The sequence below is a fragment of the Rhinatrema bivittatum genome, chromosome 4 (genome assembly GCF_901001135.1).
Source record: "Rhinatrema bivittatum chromosome 4, aRhiBiv1.1, whole genome shotgun sequence".
NCBI lineage: Eukaryota > Metazoa > Chordata > Amphibia > Gymnophiona > Rhinatrematidae > Rhinatrema > Rhinatrema bivittatum.
This window is the reverse complement of record NC_042618.1, coordinates 6,608,701-6,622,704: the sequence shown is the minus strand read 5'-3', so window position 1 is coordinate 6,622,704 and position 14,004 is coordinate 6,608,701. Positions and strand designations below refer to the sequence as shown.

Here is a 14,004-nt window from a genome sequence, read left to right as displayed (position 1 = left end):
ATTTGTCTAAGCACTGAGGGCTTACAACATTGAGAATGAGCGTTATTCTGGATCCCTTACTAACAGCTATCAGGCTGTCCCCTTGTGCCAACCATAATTCTGGTTCCTCCTTTAGTCAGACAACTGATTATTCATGGCAAAGTAAGAACAGGAAAGCCATTTGGCTGCAATCAGGTTTATTCAAGTGTGGAACCCCTAGGCTGACTATATCAAATAACTATTAATTTTTTCTCCATCTTTGTTCTTATGGCCTTGGACTTCCCAGTGTCCAGATCTCCCGCTTCCACATCTATCCTAAGCGTGGTCCATTCTGCAGGTCCTAGGCTTTAGGGAAATGGACCTGAATGTAGTACATTAGGCGTAGATTCATATTTGTCTCATGCCGTTTGCATTTATTTAACAGCTTTTATATACTGGTATTAGTGGGGACATCATACCGGTTCACATTTGAACAAAAGGATGAAAATACATGTTAACAGGGGAACAAAACAGGGAGGGGGGACAACTTAAGAACAGCATGGAAGTCGAGAGTTCATAGCTAAAACAACAAGATGTGAACTAAGCGGAAATCTTAACTTAAGGAGAGAATTATGTTGATATGGAGGTACATGAGGGAGCTGAGAGTATGTATAGGTTATTCCGGGTAGGCGCACTTGAATAACCAGGTTTTTAACTTTTTCTTAAATTTGAAATTGCATGGTTCGAGGCGAAGAGTCAGGGGAAGGGAATTCCAGAGGGTTGGACCAGCAATTGAAAAGGCACGTTCACGTGTGGATGAGAGGCGGGCTGTTTTAAGAGAGGGTACAGTTAAGGTGCCTTTATTGGTGATTCTGGTGGGTCTGGTCGACCGGTGGGGGATAAAAGGATGATCGAGCCAGTTGGAGTTGTGCACATGGAGGGATTTGTGAACAATGCTCAGCGCTTTGTAGTGGATATGGGAAAGGATCGGGAGCCAGTGTAGCTCTTTAAGGATGGGTGTGATGTGTTCACATTTATGGGTACTTGAGAGGATCCGGGCTGCAGCATTTTGCAGCATCTGTAGTGGTTTTATCGTAGAGTAGGGGAGCCCTAGGAAAAGGGCGTTGCAGTAGTCTAGTTTGGTGGGGATAATGGCTTGGATCACTGTACGGAAATCTTGTGTGTGCAGTAGCGGTTTCAGTTTTTTTAGGACGTTCAGTTTGAAAAAGCCTTCTTTAAGGATAGAGTTAACGTATTTCTTCATGCTTAGTTGTTGTTCGAGGAAAACTCCAAGATCTCTTACATATGGTTGAATAGTAGTGATATTAAATTTGGGGTCGTTGGAGGAGGGGGTGGGGGGGCATGGGAGGAGATAAGCAGAAGTTCAGTTTTGTTTGTATTGAGAGCAAGGTGGAGGTCGGTAAGCAGGGAATTGATAGCTGATAGGCAGTTCTCCCAGTGGTTTAGAGCGTCTGAGATGGAGTTGTGGACTGGAATAATGATCTGCACATCATCAACATACAAATAAAACTTTAGTTTGAGGTCAGTGAGGAGCTGGCATAGGGGGGTAAGGTAGATGTTGAAAAGGGTTCATGAGAGTGAAGAGCCTTGTGGGACACTTTGTTGCAGGGGGTGAGAAGCAGATATGGTTTCTCTGATTTTTACGGAGAACTTCCTGTTCGAGAGATAGGATTTGAACCAGGCAAGAGCAAGGCCAGAAATGCCAATGTGTTCAAGGCGGGCTAAGAGGTGGTTGTGGTTGATGGTGTCAAAGGCCGAGGAGATATCAAGGAGGGCAAAGAGATAGCTGTGACCTTGGCCTATTCCTCTGAGAAGGTGGTCGGATAGGGTGAGGAGTAATGACTCCGTGTTAAAGTACTTCCAGAAGCCGAACTGAGAGACATGGAGGATCTCATGATTTTCAAGATATTCCATAAGTTGAGAATTAACAACTCTTTCCATTAGCTTAGCAATAAAAGGGAGGTTGGAGATAGGGCGGAAGTTGGATGGATTTTTGGGGTCTAAGGACAGCTTCTTTAGGAGGGGTTTGACTACCACGTGCTTGAGTGTGTCGGGGACAGTGGCTTGTGCGAGAGAGCAATTGATGATGTCTGCTATGACGCTGGCTATGGCGTTTGGGATGGCCAGAAGGGCTTTGGAGGGGATGGGGTCATTGGGGTGGGAAGCAGGTTTAAGTTTTTTGAGGATGTTTTTGATTTCTTTGGAGGAAGTGTGGTCTAGAAGTAGTCATTGCAGGGTGGGAGGGAGCAGAGGGTGTGGGTGGTTGGAGGAGGGGGGGAATCTTTATTTATTTTTTTATTTAACATTTTTCTATACCAACCTTCATGAAAAGGATTCATATCAAACCGGTTTACATGGAACTTAGGGACTAACTAAATAACCATATAACAAGAAGGCCAAAGCAAAGTTACATATAACAAGGAGATTGAACTTGAGGGCTAGAATAGCCGGGAAGTAGAAAGACAGCAATAAACTAGAAGTTAAATACATATGAAAAATACTGGGATTGGTCCGAGAGTCTAGTCAGTTGGGCTGAGTCTGGTTTGACATTTTAGAAATTAGGGGAAGGCTTGGAGGAAAAGCCAAATCTTAAGTTTTCTTCGGAAGGTTAGAAGGCAGGGTTCCAATCTTAGGTCAATCAGCAAGTTGTTCCAAATGACGGGGCCTGCTGTGGAGAAAGCACGTTCTTTGGTGGAAGTTAGGCGCGTGGATTTAGTTGGTGGGAGTTGTAGGGTTCCTTTATATGCTTCTCTGGGTCTTGCGGATGAGTAGAGTTTGAAAGGGATCTGAAGGTCTAGTGGGAATTGATTGTGGATGGTTTTGTAGATTATGGTGAGTGCCTTGTGCAAGATTCTGTATTTTATTGGCAGCCAGTGCAGGTTTCGGAGTATGGGGATGATATGAGCTCCCCGGTTGGTATTGGTTAAGATTCAAGCTGCTGCGTTCTGGAGCATCTGTAGTGGTTTGGTGGCGGAGATGGGGAGCCCCAAGAGTAGAGCATTACAGTAGTCAGTTTTAGAGAAAACCGTTGACTGGATGATCTTGCCAGGATGAGCATTTCTATCGGGATATTATCCAGTAGTCCAGTGTTGCAAGGCTACTTTTTCTTTGGGAGGTTAGAAGGCGCCTGAGCTAGTAGCTTTTCATAATTGTTTTCTGCAGGGAATCTCCTCCTTGGTTACTTCACAGCATAGGCATGAGCCTTGTAGATTGGAAGAGGAGTTATGATCCAGAGGGACTGGAGTCCTATTGGAGAACAAGTGGGTCCAGGTCTAGGCCAAGGGCCAGAGCCAGCCCTCTTCTGTATATAGTATTTATTCTATTTTATTTCATTTTATTTATATATTTATTGCTCCGTTCACTCCTTCTTTATTTTCCTACTCCAAGTTAAGGCTTCCTTGTTATAATGTAACTGTATGCTCCGTATCTCTTGTTGATTGGTTAATTGTATATTCTGCTTAGTTCATTGTAAACCGAATTGATTTGATTTGTATCAAGAAAGTCGGTATATAAAAGCCTTAATAAATAAATAAATAAAATAAAAATCTAGTACTCTGCAAATCCTAGCCCCTAGCTCAGAAGAAGGCAGCCCGGGTAGTGGCTGTCAATGTAATGCCATTAGCTGATGTGAACAAGCTGAGGGAATATAATAGTTCTGAGGCACTCTGATAACCACTATCTGTTTAAAATCTACAGTGTTTTAAGATTAATAAATAGCAAATGAGCCACATTTGGTCTGGAATGGAATTCCCCTGCAGATCCTAGCAGCAGTTCACATGGTGGACCCGGTCATAGTACAGACAAATATTTTGAGTCAATATCTTAACTGGGGCCTTTGCCTACTAGGAGTCAGATGGGGTACCTCAAAGTAGATTCTGGATCAGCCCAGTGAAGTTCCAAGGCAAGTGAAAAAGGAAAGCAGGAGCTGGTGGTGGGGGTGGGGGGTGTTGAATATCTTAGAAGCATAACCGGCTTCCTGACTCCTGCATGTGCTCCAGCCAGGAGCCTGGACAGATTTCTGGAGCAGCAAGCAGGGGGTTCTCTCTTCTCACTCCCTCCTCTCCCCCTCTCTCCAGTCAGAAGATTCATCCCTACAAGAAAACCAGGCTGTATAGCAAAAAGTGTATCATGTAGTAGACCTGGATCAGAATATGGAGCTTCTGAAAGGCCAGTTTACAGACTCTAGACTATTTCCCTTTTGAGGTATCCATTTCTTTAATCTTGTCCTTGCACCAGAGGAGAATGGGATGAAGACATAACTCACAGGTCTTGCAGAGGGCAGATACTGGCTCTGGCTTGCTGCAAGGGGCACAGTCACAGGAGCTCTCTCAGATGGGATACTTATGTTTTCTAGTCTCCTCAACTTGGAATGTTAGCTTAGTTTTGAAGGTATCTGATTTCCCTTCCTCTTGAGCCTCGTAGGGTGGCAGAGGGGTAGAAAACTTGGGTCCTAGAGTGCTACAAACAGATCTAGTTTTCAAGATATTCACAGTGAACATGCATAAGGTGTATCTGCATGCACTGCCTCCGGGGTATGCAAACATAGCTCATACATATTCATGGTAAGTGTCCTGAAAACCAGTCCTGCTTGTAGTGTCTGTCTTGAAGTCAGTCTCCTTGGTGACCTTTGGTAATGTTTAAAGGAATGTTTCTCTGTATCTGATATTCTGTCTTTTTGGAAGGTAGTGTTTCATTTTATTCATAACCAAGCTTTTCTCACTTACAATGAGAAAGTTGGGTGAGAGAGGCCAAGAGGGGGACGACCATTAGGTTCTGCTTGTGGTGGTGGTTTGGGAGGAAGGTGTTCCAAGGCACCATGCTTATTGCCTGCATTGATGCCTACCAGCTCTATATGCGCCAATACTCGTGGGACATCTGGAAGCAGGTGGCTGAGCAGCTGCCTTCACCGCAGCAAAACACTCTCATGTTGCTGGTGCACAAGGGTCTGGAGTGCAGAAAACAGAAGGTCTAGGCAACCTACAATGTTTTCGAAAGGGCACTGAGTCTCTGTGGTGGGAATCGGTGCCAGCAGAATGGCATGGCTGCAGGCCTCTGATCTCTGACCAGAGAAACAGGAACAACTAGCTGATATGCTGTGTACTGGAGAGAATATCTTCAGAGATAAGGTGAGGGATGCTGTGGCCCAACTTCAGGATAACCATGAGACTCTCAAACAATTCTCCGTCAGTACGCCAGACCCGTGGTCCTCATCCAGGAGGCAGTCGAGATCGGGGCCAAGGAAGTACTATCCTGCACCTCTTTGCTCCCGTCAACACCAACAGGGCTTTCACGGCCATTCCAGGCAGCAGAGAGCCTCCAAACCCCAGCCAGCTCCTCTGTCAATTCTGGGGATGGGGTTTTGACTGGGCCTTATGGAGTGTAAGCCAGTTGTGCATACCTGGGGCAATGGACTCTCCTGTTGGCTGCAGGCTCTGGTTTTGCAAACCAGTGGCCCAGTGTAATCTTGGACCAGTGAGTTTGGTTTTTTTTTTGTCCATTGTCTGCCAAGAGTACCAATTAAATCTATTGGGTGTCCTGCCAAATTGCCCTCCATGCCCATATTGAGGGCTGGTAGCGCATCAGAAGGTAGTACAAGCAGCTTTGCCTTCCCTTTTAATGGCCAGATCAGTCGAGCCTGTACCACCAGGGCAAAGAGGGTGGGGATTCTACTCCAGGTACTTCCTGATTCCAACGAGAACAGGAGGACTCATCCATCCTAGATCTAAGGGCCTTGAACAAGTTTCTAAAAAGAGAAAAGTTCAAGATGACTTCCCTGGGCACCTTTATCTCCCCTTTTGTAAAAGGAGACTGGCTATGCTCCTTCAACCTAAAGGACACATACTCATTTTGAGATCTTCCCCGGTCACAGGAAGTATCTCCGATTTGTCGTGGGAACACAGAACTTCCAGTACCAGATGTTGCTATTTGGGTTCACGTCTATCCCACGGGTCTTCACAAAAGCCTGGCCATGGTGGTAGCACATCTCTGCATGCTGGGAGTACGTGTCTTTCCGTATCTGGATGATTGGCTGATCAAGAGCATGTCTCAGGCAGGGGCCATCAGGTCCATGTGCTTGACCATTCGGGTGTTTGAGTCATTAGGAATTGTTCTTAACTACACAAAGTCCATCTCAGCTAGTCACCTCAATTGGACTTCATAGGAGCCCTGCTAGAAATGGCTCAGGCCAAGGCAATTCTACCTCACCAGAGGTCTGTCGCTGTGGTGTCTATTGTGACAGAGATTCAACAAAGCCAGCAGGTGTCGGCCTGGCACATGTTGAGGCTTTTGGGCCATATGGCCGCAACAGTCCATGTTACTCCCTTGGTACATCTACACATGCACAGAGCCCAGTGGATCCTGAGGTCACAGTGGTGCCAGGCCATTCAGAGCCTTCAGCATTGCATCAGACACCCCCTCTCTCTGGAACTCATTGTCCTGGAGGCGGGCACTTTCTAATCTGGAAAAGGGATCTCATTTTGGAGTCTCCCCATTCAAATTGTCCTAACCATGGATGCATCTACCTGGGGTGGGGACCTCCTGTAGATGGTCTTGGTATCCAGGTTCTTTGATCCGCTCAGGAGCATTCTTGTCAAATCAACTTCCTCAAGCTTCGGGCGATCAGGTACGTGCTATGGGCTTTCATAAGTTGGCTGTCCAACAAAGTTGTTATGATCCAGACAGACAACCAGGTTGACATATGGTATGTCGTCAACAAGCAAGGAGGCACAGGATTGTACCTCCTGTGTCAGGAAGCGGTCCAGATGTGGTTGTGGGCCCCATCCCATGGGATGGTGCTCAGGGCCATGTACTTAGCCTGACTGCTACCATGTTCTCCATCCTGGCCAAGTCGAGCCTTCAGATCCCACGAGGGGTCCCTGGTCCAGGGGTAGCGAATTGGATATTTCGCCTTTTGGGGGAGCCCGGACATAGATCTGTTCGCATCCCCCCTGCAACAGGAAGTTGCCTTGCTTCATCTCCCTGCACAAGACAGATCGCAAACCAGCCTCTGATGCCTTTGCCTGTCATCAGGGCAAGGGTCTTCAATATGCATATCCTTTGGTTCCTTTAATGGCGAAGTCTCTCTTGAAGCTTCGCGAGGACAAAGGGACTATGATTCTCATAGCTCCTCATTGGCTGAGACAGGTCTGGTTTCCACTCCTTTGGGAGTTGTCCATCCAGAGACTGATCAGTCTGGGGACTTGCCCAGATCTCATTGTGCAAAAGGCTGCAGCAATCCTAACTCTAGGCTCTGTTGCTCACAGGCTGGATGTTGAGAGGTTAATTCTGCAGCTGCTTCATCTTTCAGAGGATGTCTCTCTGTTCCTGGTGGCTTCTAGAAAGCCTTCCACTAGAAATTGGAGGAGGGTTTCCGTGTTGTGTTAGTAGAAGACTCTAGATCCATTCTCCTGCCCAACACAAAAACTGCTTGACTACATTCTACACCTATCAAAGGCTGGCTTAAAAACCATCTCTGTTAGTTCATCTTAGTGCAATTGGCACATATCAGCACAGTGTAGATGGTATGCCCATATCTGTACAACCTATAGTTGTACATTTCATGTGGGGTCTGCTTCAACTGAAGCTTCCCCTAAGTCCTCCCGCTGTGTCTTGGGACCTCAGTGTGGTCTTAGCCCAGTTAATGAAAGCTCCTTTTGAGCCGCTGCATACCTGTGACTTGAAGTACCTGACCTGGAAGGTCATATTTTTGATGGTCACTTCAGTGCACAGGGTCAGCAATAATCTAACCCTTAGTGACTTATCCACTTTACACTAAGTTCTAAAATGACAGGGTGATCTTGCTTATGCACCCTAAGTTCCTGCCAAAAAGGGATGACTGGTTTCCATCTTAATCAGTCAATCGTCCTGCCAATATTCTTTGCCAGGCCCCATTCACACCAAGGTGAATGAGCACTGCACAGTTTGGACTGCAAGTGAGCCTTAGCCTTCTATTTAGAGCAGACAGAAGCCCATAGGCTGTCCACCCAACTCTTGTTTCTTTTGATACGAATAGGTTGGGCATTGTTGTTGCCAAGCAAATTGCAAGACCTTCTGTTATATTCAGGCGGGACTGCATCTCGGGGGTCATGTCAAGGTTCATTCTGTCAGAGCCATGACAGCATCGGTGGCCCACCTGCAAGCAGTTCCCATGGAGGAGATCTGCAAGGTTGTGATGGATAGGGATGGCTGACGTGACAGTAGGTTTGGCCAGTCTATCCTTCGGAACCATTTTGAGGTGTAGAACCCAACAAGCACCTAATTAGGTGTCTGTTCCCTTTTTTTGTTTGGGAGCAGCCTGAAGTACGAATTCACCCATGTGAGGACTACCATTCTGCTTGTCATCGGAGGAAGAAGAGTTGCTTACCTGTAACAGGCGTTCTCTGAGGACAGCAGGATGTTAGTCTTCATGAAATCTGCCCACTACCCTGTGGAATTGGGTTTCTCCTATTTTTTTTTTTTAATTTTAATTATAATTCCATGTTACAAGACTGAAGAGGGACCCCATGTAGACGTGCGGTCTGCATCGGGGCTCCATCTGATGAGGTCACCCATGTGTGAGGACTAACATCCTGCTGTCCTTCGAGAGGACCTGTTTACAGGTAAGCAACTCGAATGAGCTGTATGACCACATAGCTACAATTTTAAAGGGTTAAACATAGCAGTTTCTCAAGGAGGGAGAGCAATTTAAGTGGCCACACATGACTGACTTGCAAGGACTTCTGTTTTTATTACTCTGATTTTTCAAAAGTCACTGCAGTTGTGTTTGGAAAGTAACAGGGGTTAACTTTAGTGCAGTGTCACTCTGCCACTAATAAGCCATCTACTTCAATAATAAATATATTTCAAGAGTTGAAGGTTCTGGCTGTTTTCCCCCCAGACTCCCTGTTTCTTTTCCTTTTAACCCTAAATAAAAAGGCTGAGAAACAGGGAAGTCACTCTAGCGGTGGGGGCCATTTAGAGGGAGAAGAGCACTTTTTAAAAACATTTCAGATTTTCCCTATGGTATCCTCCTTTTTGTGAATAAAATAGGATGAGGGACTAATAGTTGGTACATTTGTGGATTATTTGTGCTTTTGAATTGTAGGCCAGATCTTGCAGGTGGTTCGGGCTGCAAATGGAGCTCAATATATCATTGGACCTCAGCAGCCCATGGTCCTTCAGCAGCAAGTCATACCACAGATGCAACCTGGAGGGGTGCAGGCTCCTGTTATACAGCAGGTAATGAGGGGCAGGGGTAACTTTTATTGCATGAAAGGTTCCATTTGTCTGGGGGAAGCAGGTAAGGATTTTTTAATATTGGGAAGTGACATAGGGTTGGGTTAAGAGCTTTTGTTTTTTTGTTTCTGTTTTTCTTAGTTTTATTTCTATAATGTAGAAACTCACACTCCCTCTGCTAGAGATCTTGAGTTTTTAATTAAATTTTGTTTCATTCTTAAAAGAATGTTAATTTGTTCCCTCCTAAAGTTACCATGAGACCAATTTTATAAAAAACGAAAAATGGATAACTTAGTTTATCCAGCTAAAGTTAGCCAGTTATCTGGGATGTTCAGTGGAATAAACGTCCTGCTGAATATTGACGAAAAAAGTTATCCATATATACTTACCTAGATAACTTTGAAACCTAATCATATACCTTTGAATATCATTAGTTAGGTTTCAAAGTTCTCCAGTAATGTAATGTGCCCCTGAATAACTTTGTTAACCAGCAACATTCAAAAGATATCGATGGTTAAACATTGATGGCAGCGGATTCATCCAGTTAGATCCCATCTCAACAAAAGCAAGGTCGGCCCAGGTGACTGATTAGCACCCTTCCCAACCATCAAATGTAAGAATCATTGTAGGGCCTATAAGCTCGAAACACTTCTTCTCACCTCCCACCCCCTTTTCAAAAGTCAAACAAATTCAGCCAAAGTCCCCATCAGAAAGGCGCACCATTCACCAGATACCCCCCTCCGTCTTACTATGACTAGGCACTTGGAACATACATCCGACTCAAGATGATTCCAGCGTTCCTAGCGCTGCTGATGTCCTACACACCATGTACCATGGAGGCAAAAGCCCTGGGTGCCAGAGCTGAGACAGGGATGCATCATCAAGCCAGACTCACCAAGGGTGATAGCAAGACAGCATCCTTCCTGTCTCACTTTTTCTTCCAGATTAGATGATCTAGGATTAAAAAAAAAAAAGGATATTATGAATGCGTTTGGGATTAAGAGGAGGATTCTTTCTCTCTAGTACCAGAGCACAGCCACAGTAGCCTATGGACCAGGTGTTGGGCATAGCGAAGAATCCTTTACTTCCTTAGTTACTAGTTCACTTCAATCCTTCCTGTGAAAGATGGCAATTACACCTACAAGAGGAATCCCATCCTTTCCTATGCCGCAAAACATGTTATCTGTTTAAGGCTATGGAAGTTAGCTCTCCTTGTCCTTCAGCAAAGGAGTCCAACCATCAGTAGAACACAAAGCAGAGCTGACATGACTTTTTCCCACTATTATTTCTCTTCAGGAGTGGCAAGCCTGTTCCTCATTGCGAATTGGGATTAATGTCCCTCTGCGCTCCAACTTGGGGAGGGGTTTATGGAATCCCTGCTTTCCTAACATAAGAAATTGCCTTACTGGGTCAGACCGAAGGTCCATCAAGCCCAGCATCCTATTTCCAAGTACCCAAACATTAAATAGATCCTATGCTATTGATGACTGTAATAAGTAGTGGATTTTCCTAAGTCAACATGATGGACTTCTACCCCAGGAACTTAACCAAACCTTTTTTAAACCCAGCTACACTGACTGCTTTAACCATATCCTCTGGCATTAAATTCCAGAGCTTAATTGTGTATTGAATGAGAGAATTTTCTCCAATTTTGTTTTAAGTGTGCTTTTTGGTAACTTCATGGAATGTCCCCCTAGTCCTTGTATTATTTGAAAGAGAACATTTGATTCACATTTTACCTGTTCAAGTCTTTTCATGATTTTGTAGACCTTTATTATATCCCCCCTCAGCTGTCTCTTCACCAAGCTGAACAGCCCTAACCTCTGTAGCTTTTCATAGGGAAGCTGTTTCATTTGGTTGCCCTTCTGTGTACCTTCTCCAGTGCAACTATATTTTGTTTGAGATGTGGTGACCAGAATAGCACACTGTATTCAAGGTGCATTCTCACCATGGAGTGATACGGGGCATTATGACATTCTCTATCTTATTCGCCATTCCCTTCCTAATAATTCCTAACATTCTGTTTGTTGTTTTGACTGCTGTGTCGCACTGATCAGACTATTCAATGTATTATCCACTATGACGCCTAAATCTTTCTTGGGTGGTAGCTCCTAATATGAAACTTTACATTGTGTAAATATAGCATGGGTTATTTTTCCCTATATGCATCACCTTGCACTTGTTGACATTAAATTTCATCTGAGATTGGGCATCTAAATTAAGCCCACGGCTCCACCAGAGAGTCTTTCATACTCTAAGAACAAGTATCCACATGGAAAGTTAATCTACTTTGAATTCAGAAGACACCTTTCAGGACTGGCAGTCATCTTGGTTTCACCTGATCCAGCTTCCTGTCTTCTGGCATATAAGAAGCTACACCTCCAGAATTGGAGTGATGATCCACCAAATCTCTTTAAAACAAAACTTAAATCTTCTCCAGAGTACTCCTGATAAAGCCCATGGATTGTGGATGTTGCCCTACCCAATGACTTTGGTTATCAGCATGCAAACCAAATCTGCCTCAATTTAGAGCTTGGACTACATGCAAACATTTTTCTTCAAATCGAATGTCAGCGTGGAGATTGGCTTGCAAGAGCTGTTTTTTGCTTTCTTCAATGATTGTGAATTCTGACTTCAGCGGACATATCCGCTGGCAATGTTCCACATCAGCAGATACAGAAACACAGGATCCTTGGCACTTGCTTACAGGCACCTAGGAATCAGAATAGGTGGCTGGCTGTCGATCCTTGCTGCAAGCAATCTACTTCCTAAGGGTTTGTGCATGTTAGTAGATCTCAGTCAAATCTTCCTCCCTCATGAATAGACCCAAGATTAATCAGTGGCATATGGGCTATTCAACCTCTGGTAATGAAACATAAGAACATAAAAACATAAGAAATTGCCATGCTGAGTCAGACCAAGGGTCCATCAAGCCCAGCATCCTGTTTCCAACAGAGGCCAAACCAGGCCACAAGAACCTAAAACCTAAAAGTCTCATTCTGTTCTTCAAAGCCAGTTCACTTCCACTGGATGCTTTTCTGATTCCATGGGATGCAGATCTACTTTGTTCGCCACTTTGGGAAGTGGCAAGGATGGTACAGAAATTGCTCAAGAACTTGAGCACATCCAACCCTAATCACTAAGCTGGCTCAGGCAAGTACGGTTCGTCTGGTTGTCAGTTCACACTCCAGTTTCTTGGAGGTTAAGACCATCACTTTAGATGCTGCTGCATCTGAATTAGCTACTGACTGCCTGGATGTTGAGCATGAAGAAGTTTGAAGAAGTGATTTCAGCACGGCAGCCATAAGGAGATCTTAGTTTCCCAATGGGAAAGTGCTTTTCTTTATGGGAAAATCTTCTGGCCCCTTTTATTCCTGAAGACAGCTTGATCCAGTAACTACTTGCCTTAATCTCCTCTGGTCTCTGCACTTCATCGGTAAAGGTTCACCTCAGCGCTATAGCTGTGTGTCACTCTCGGGTGTGAAAGGTAATCTAACTGCTATTCATCCACTGGCCTCCAGCTTTATGAAAGTTGTTACACAAGGCCAACTGTTTTTGGAACCCCCTGTGCTGTGGGACTTTAATATTGTCCTGGCATGCCTGATGATACCTTCTCTCAAGCCATTGGAGTTGGAACAGCTGAAGTTTCTCATGTGGAAAGTTTCTTGTGGCCATCACTTTGGCTAAATGGGTCTACCTAAAGTGATTTTTGCTTTTCATTTGAATTGAGCAATTGCTTTATTCATGTTCTTTTTGAGAACAAATGTATATAAGGCAAAAAGGCCCTTCATATGCTAGACAGTAAAGGGCACTTGCTTATTTTGTAAAGGGAAGACATTCAACTTTTCTCTCGTATGATCCCATTGATTGGGAGTACCAATTGCCAAACATACCCTTTCCAAGTGGCTAGTGTACTGTGTGGTGTACTCTTATGCGCTTCCTGTCTTACAGAGCTCTCTATCAAGGCTCTTCAAGTCTGAGCCATGAATACTTCGGTTGCTCATCTGTCTGCACTGAAGTCAATCAGTATTTGTGCACCTTAGTTGTCTATTGACATCTTCACATCCCACTACAATCTTGACACTAAACTTGGACAAACAGTTTGGGGCAATCTGTGCACCCAGTAGGCTTCTTTCCGTGGGGTAGCCAGGTTGCCAATCAGTAAATGCTCTGCAGTGCAAACTTCAGCTTGGGTCTTCCCATGTGTCATGGCTAATTCATCCCTCTTTGTCAATGGAGAAAACAAGTTTGCTCATCATAAATGGTGTTCTCCATAGGATAAATTAGCTATGCTAAATACCTACCTGTGTCTCTGGAGAGTTGGCCACCTAGCTAAAGCTAAGATCTACAAATAGACTGAGGAGATTGTGAGGCAGCACACATAGCTCCTGCACATGCTCAGTAGAGAAAAAACTCTGCTGAGGTCTGTTTGGCCATGTCAGATGTCACCCATGTGTCATGATCAGTTCATCCTGCTGTCTACAGAGAACACAGTGTACAGTAAGAACTTGGTTTTCTGATCAGTCTAAAATTGTCCTAAAGTTACCACTAATAGATCTGATTTTCAGGATATCCATAATGAATATATATGAAGTATATTTACTATCTCATTTGTCTGCAAATATCTCATGCATATTCATTGTGAATATCCTGAAAACCAGATGTTTGTGGCACTTCAGGACTGGAATTGCCTACCTATGGTCTAAAACAATGGTTCAGTTGATGGCAGAGTTGAGTATAGTAGGCCAGAAAGTGTGACCACCCACACAGCCAAAACTGAACAAAAGAGCATATTTAAGTTTAACTTGACTA

The 14,004-nt window shown here is 44.5% G+C and overlaps 1 protein-coding gene across 2 annotated transcripts in view; it reads left to right on the top strand.

The window, feature by feature from the left end:
- The window catches only part of GTF2A1 (general transcription factor IIA subunit 1), a 100,826-nt gene that overhangs the window by 50,353 nt on the left and 36,469 nt on the right, over positions 1-14,004 (top strand). For both annotated transcript variants that reach the window (XM_029597708.1, XM_029597709.1), the window contains exon 6: positions 9,062-9,195. In XM_029597708.1, the coding sequence (XP_029453568.1) occupies positions 9,062-9,195 (134 nt within the window). The remainder of the gene's footprint in view (positions 1-9,061; positions 9,196-14,004) is intronic.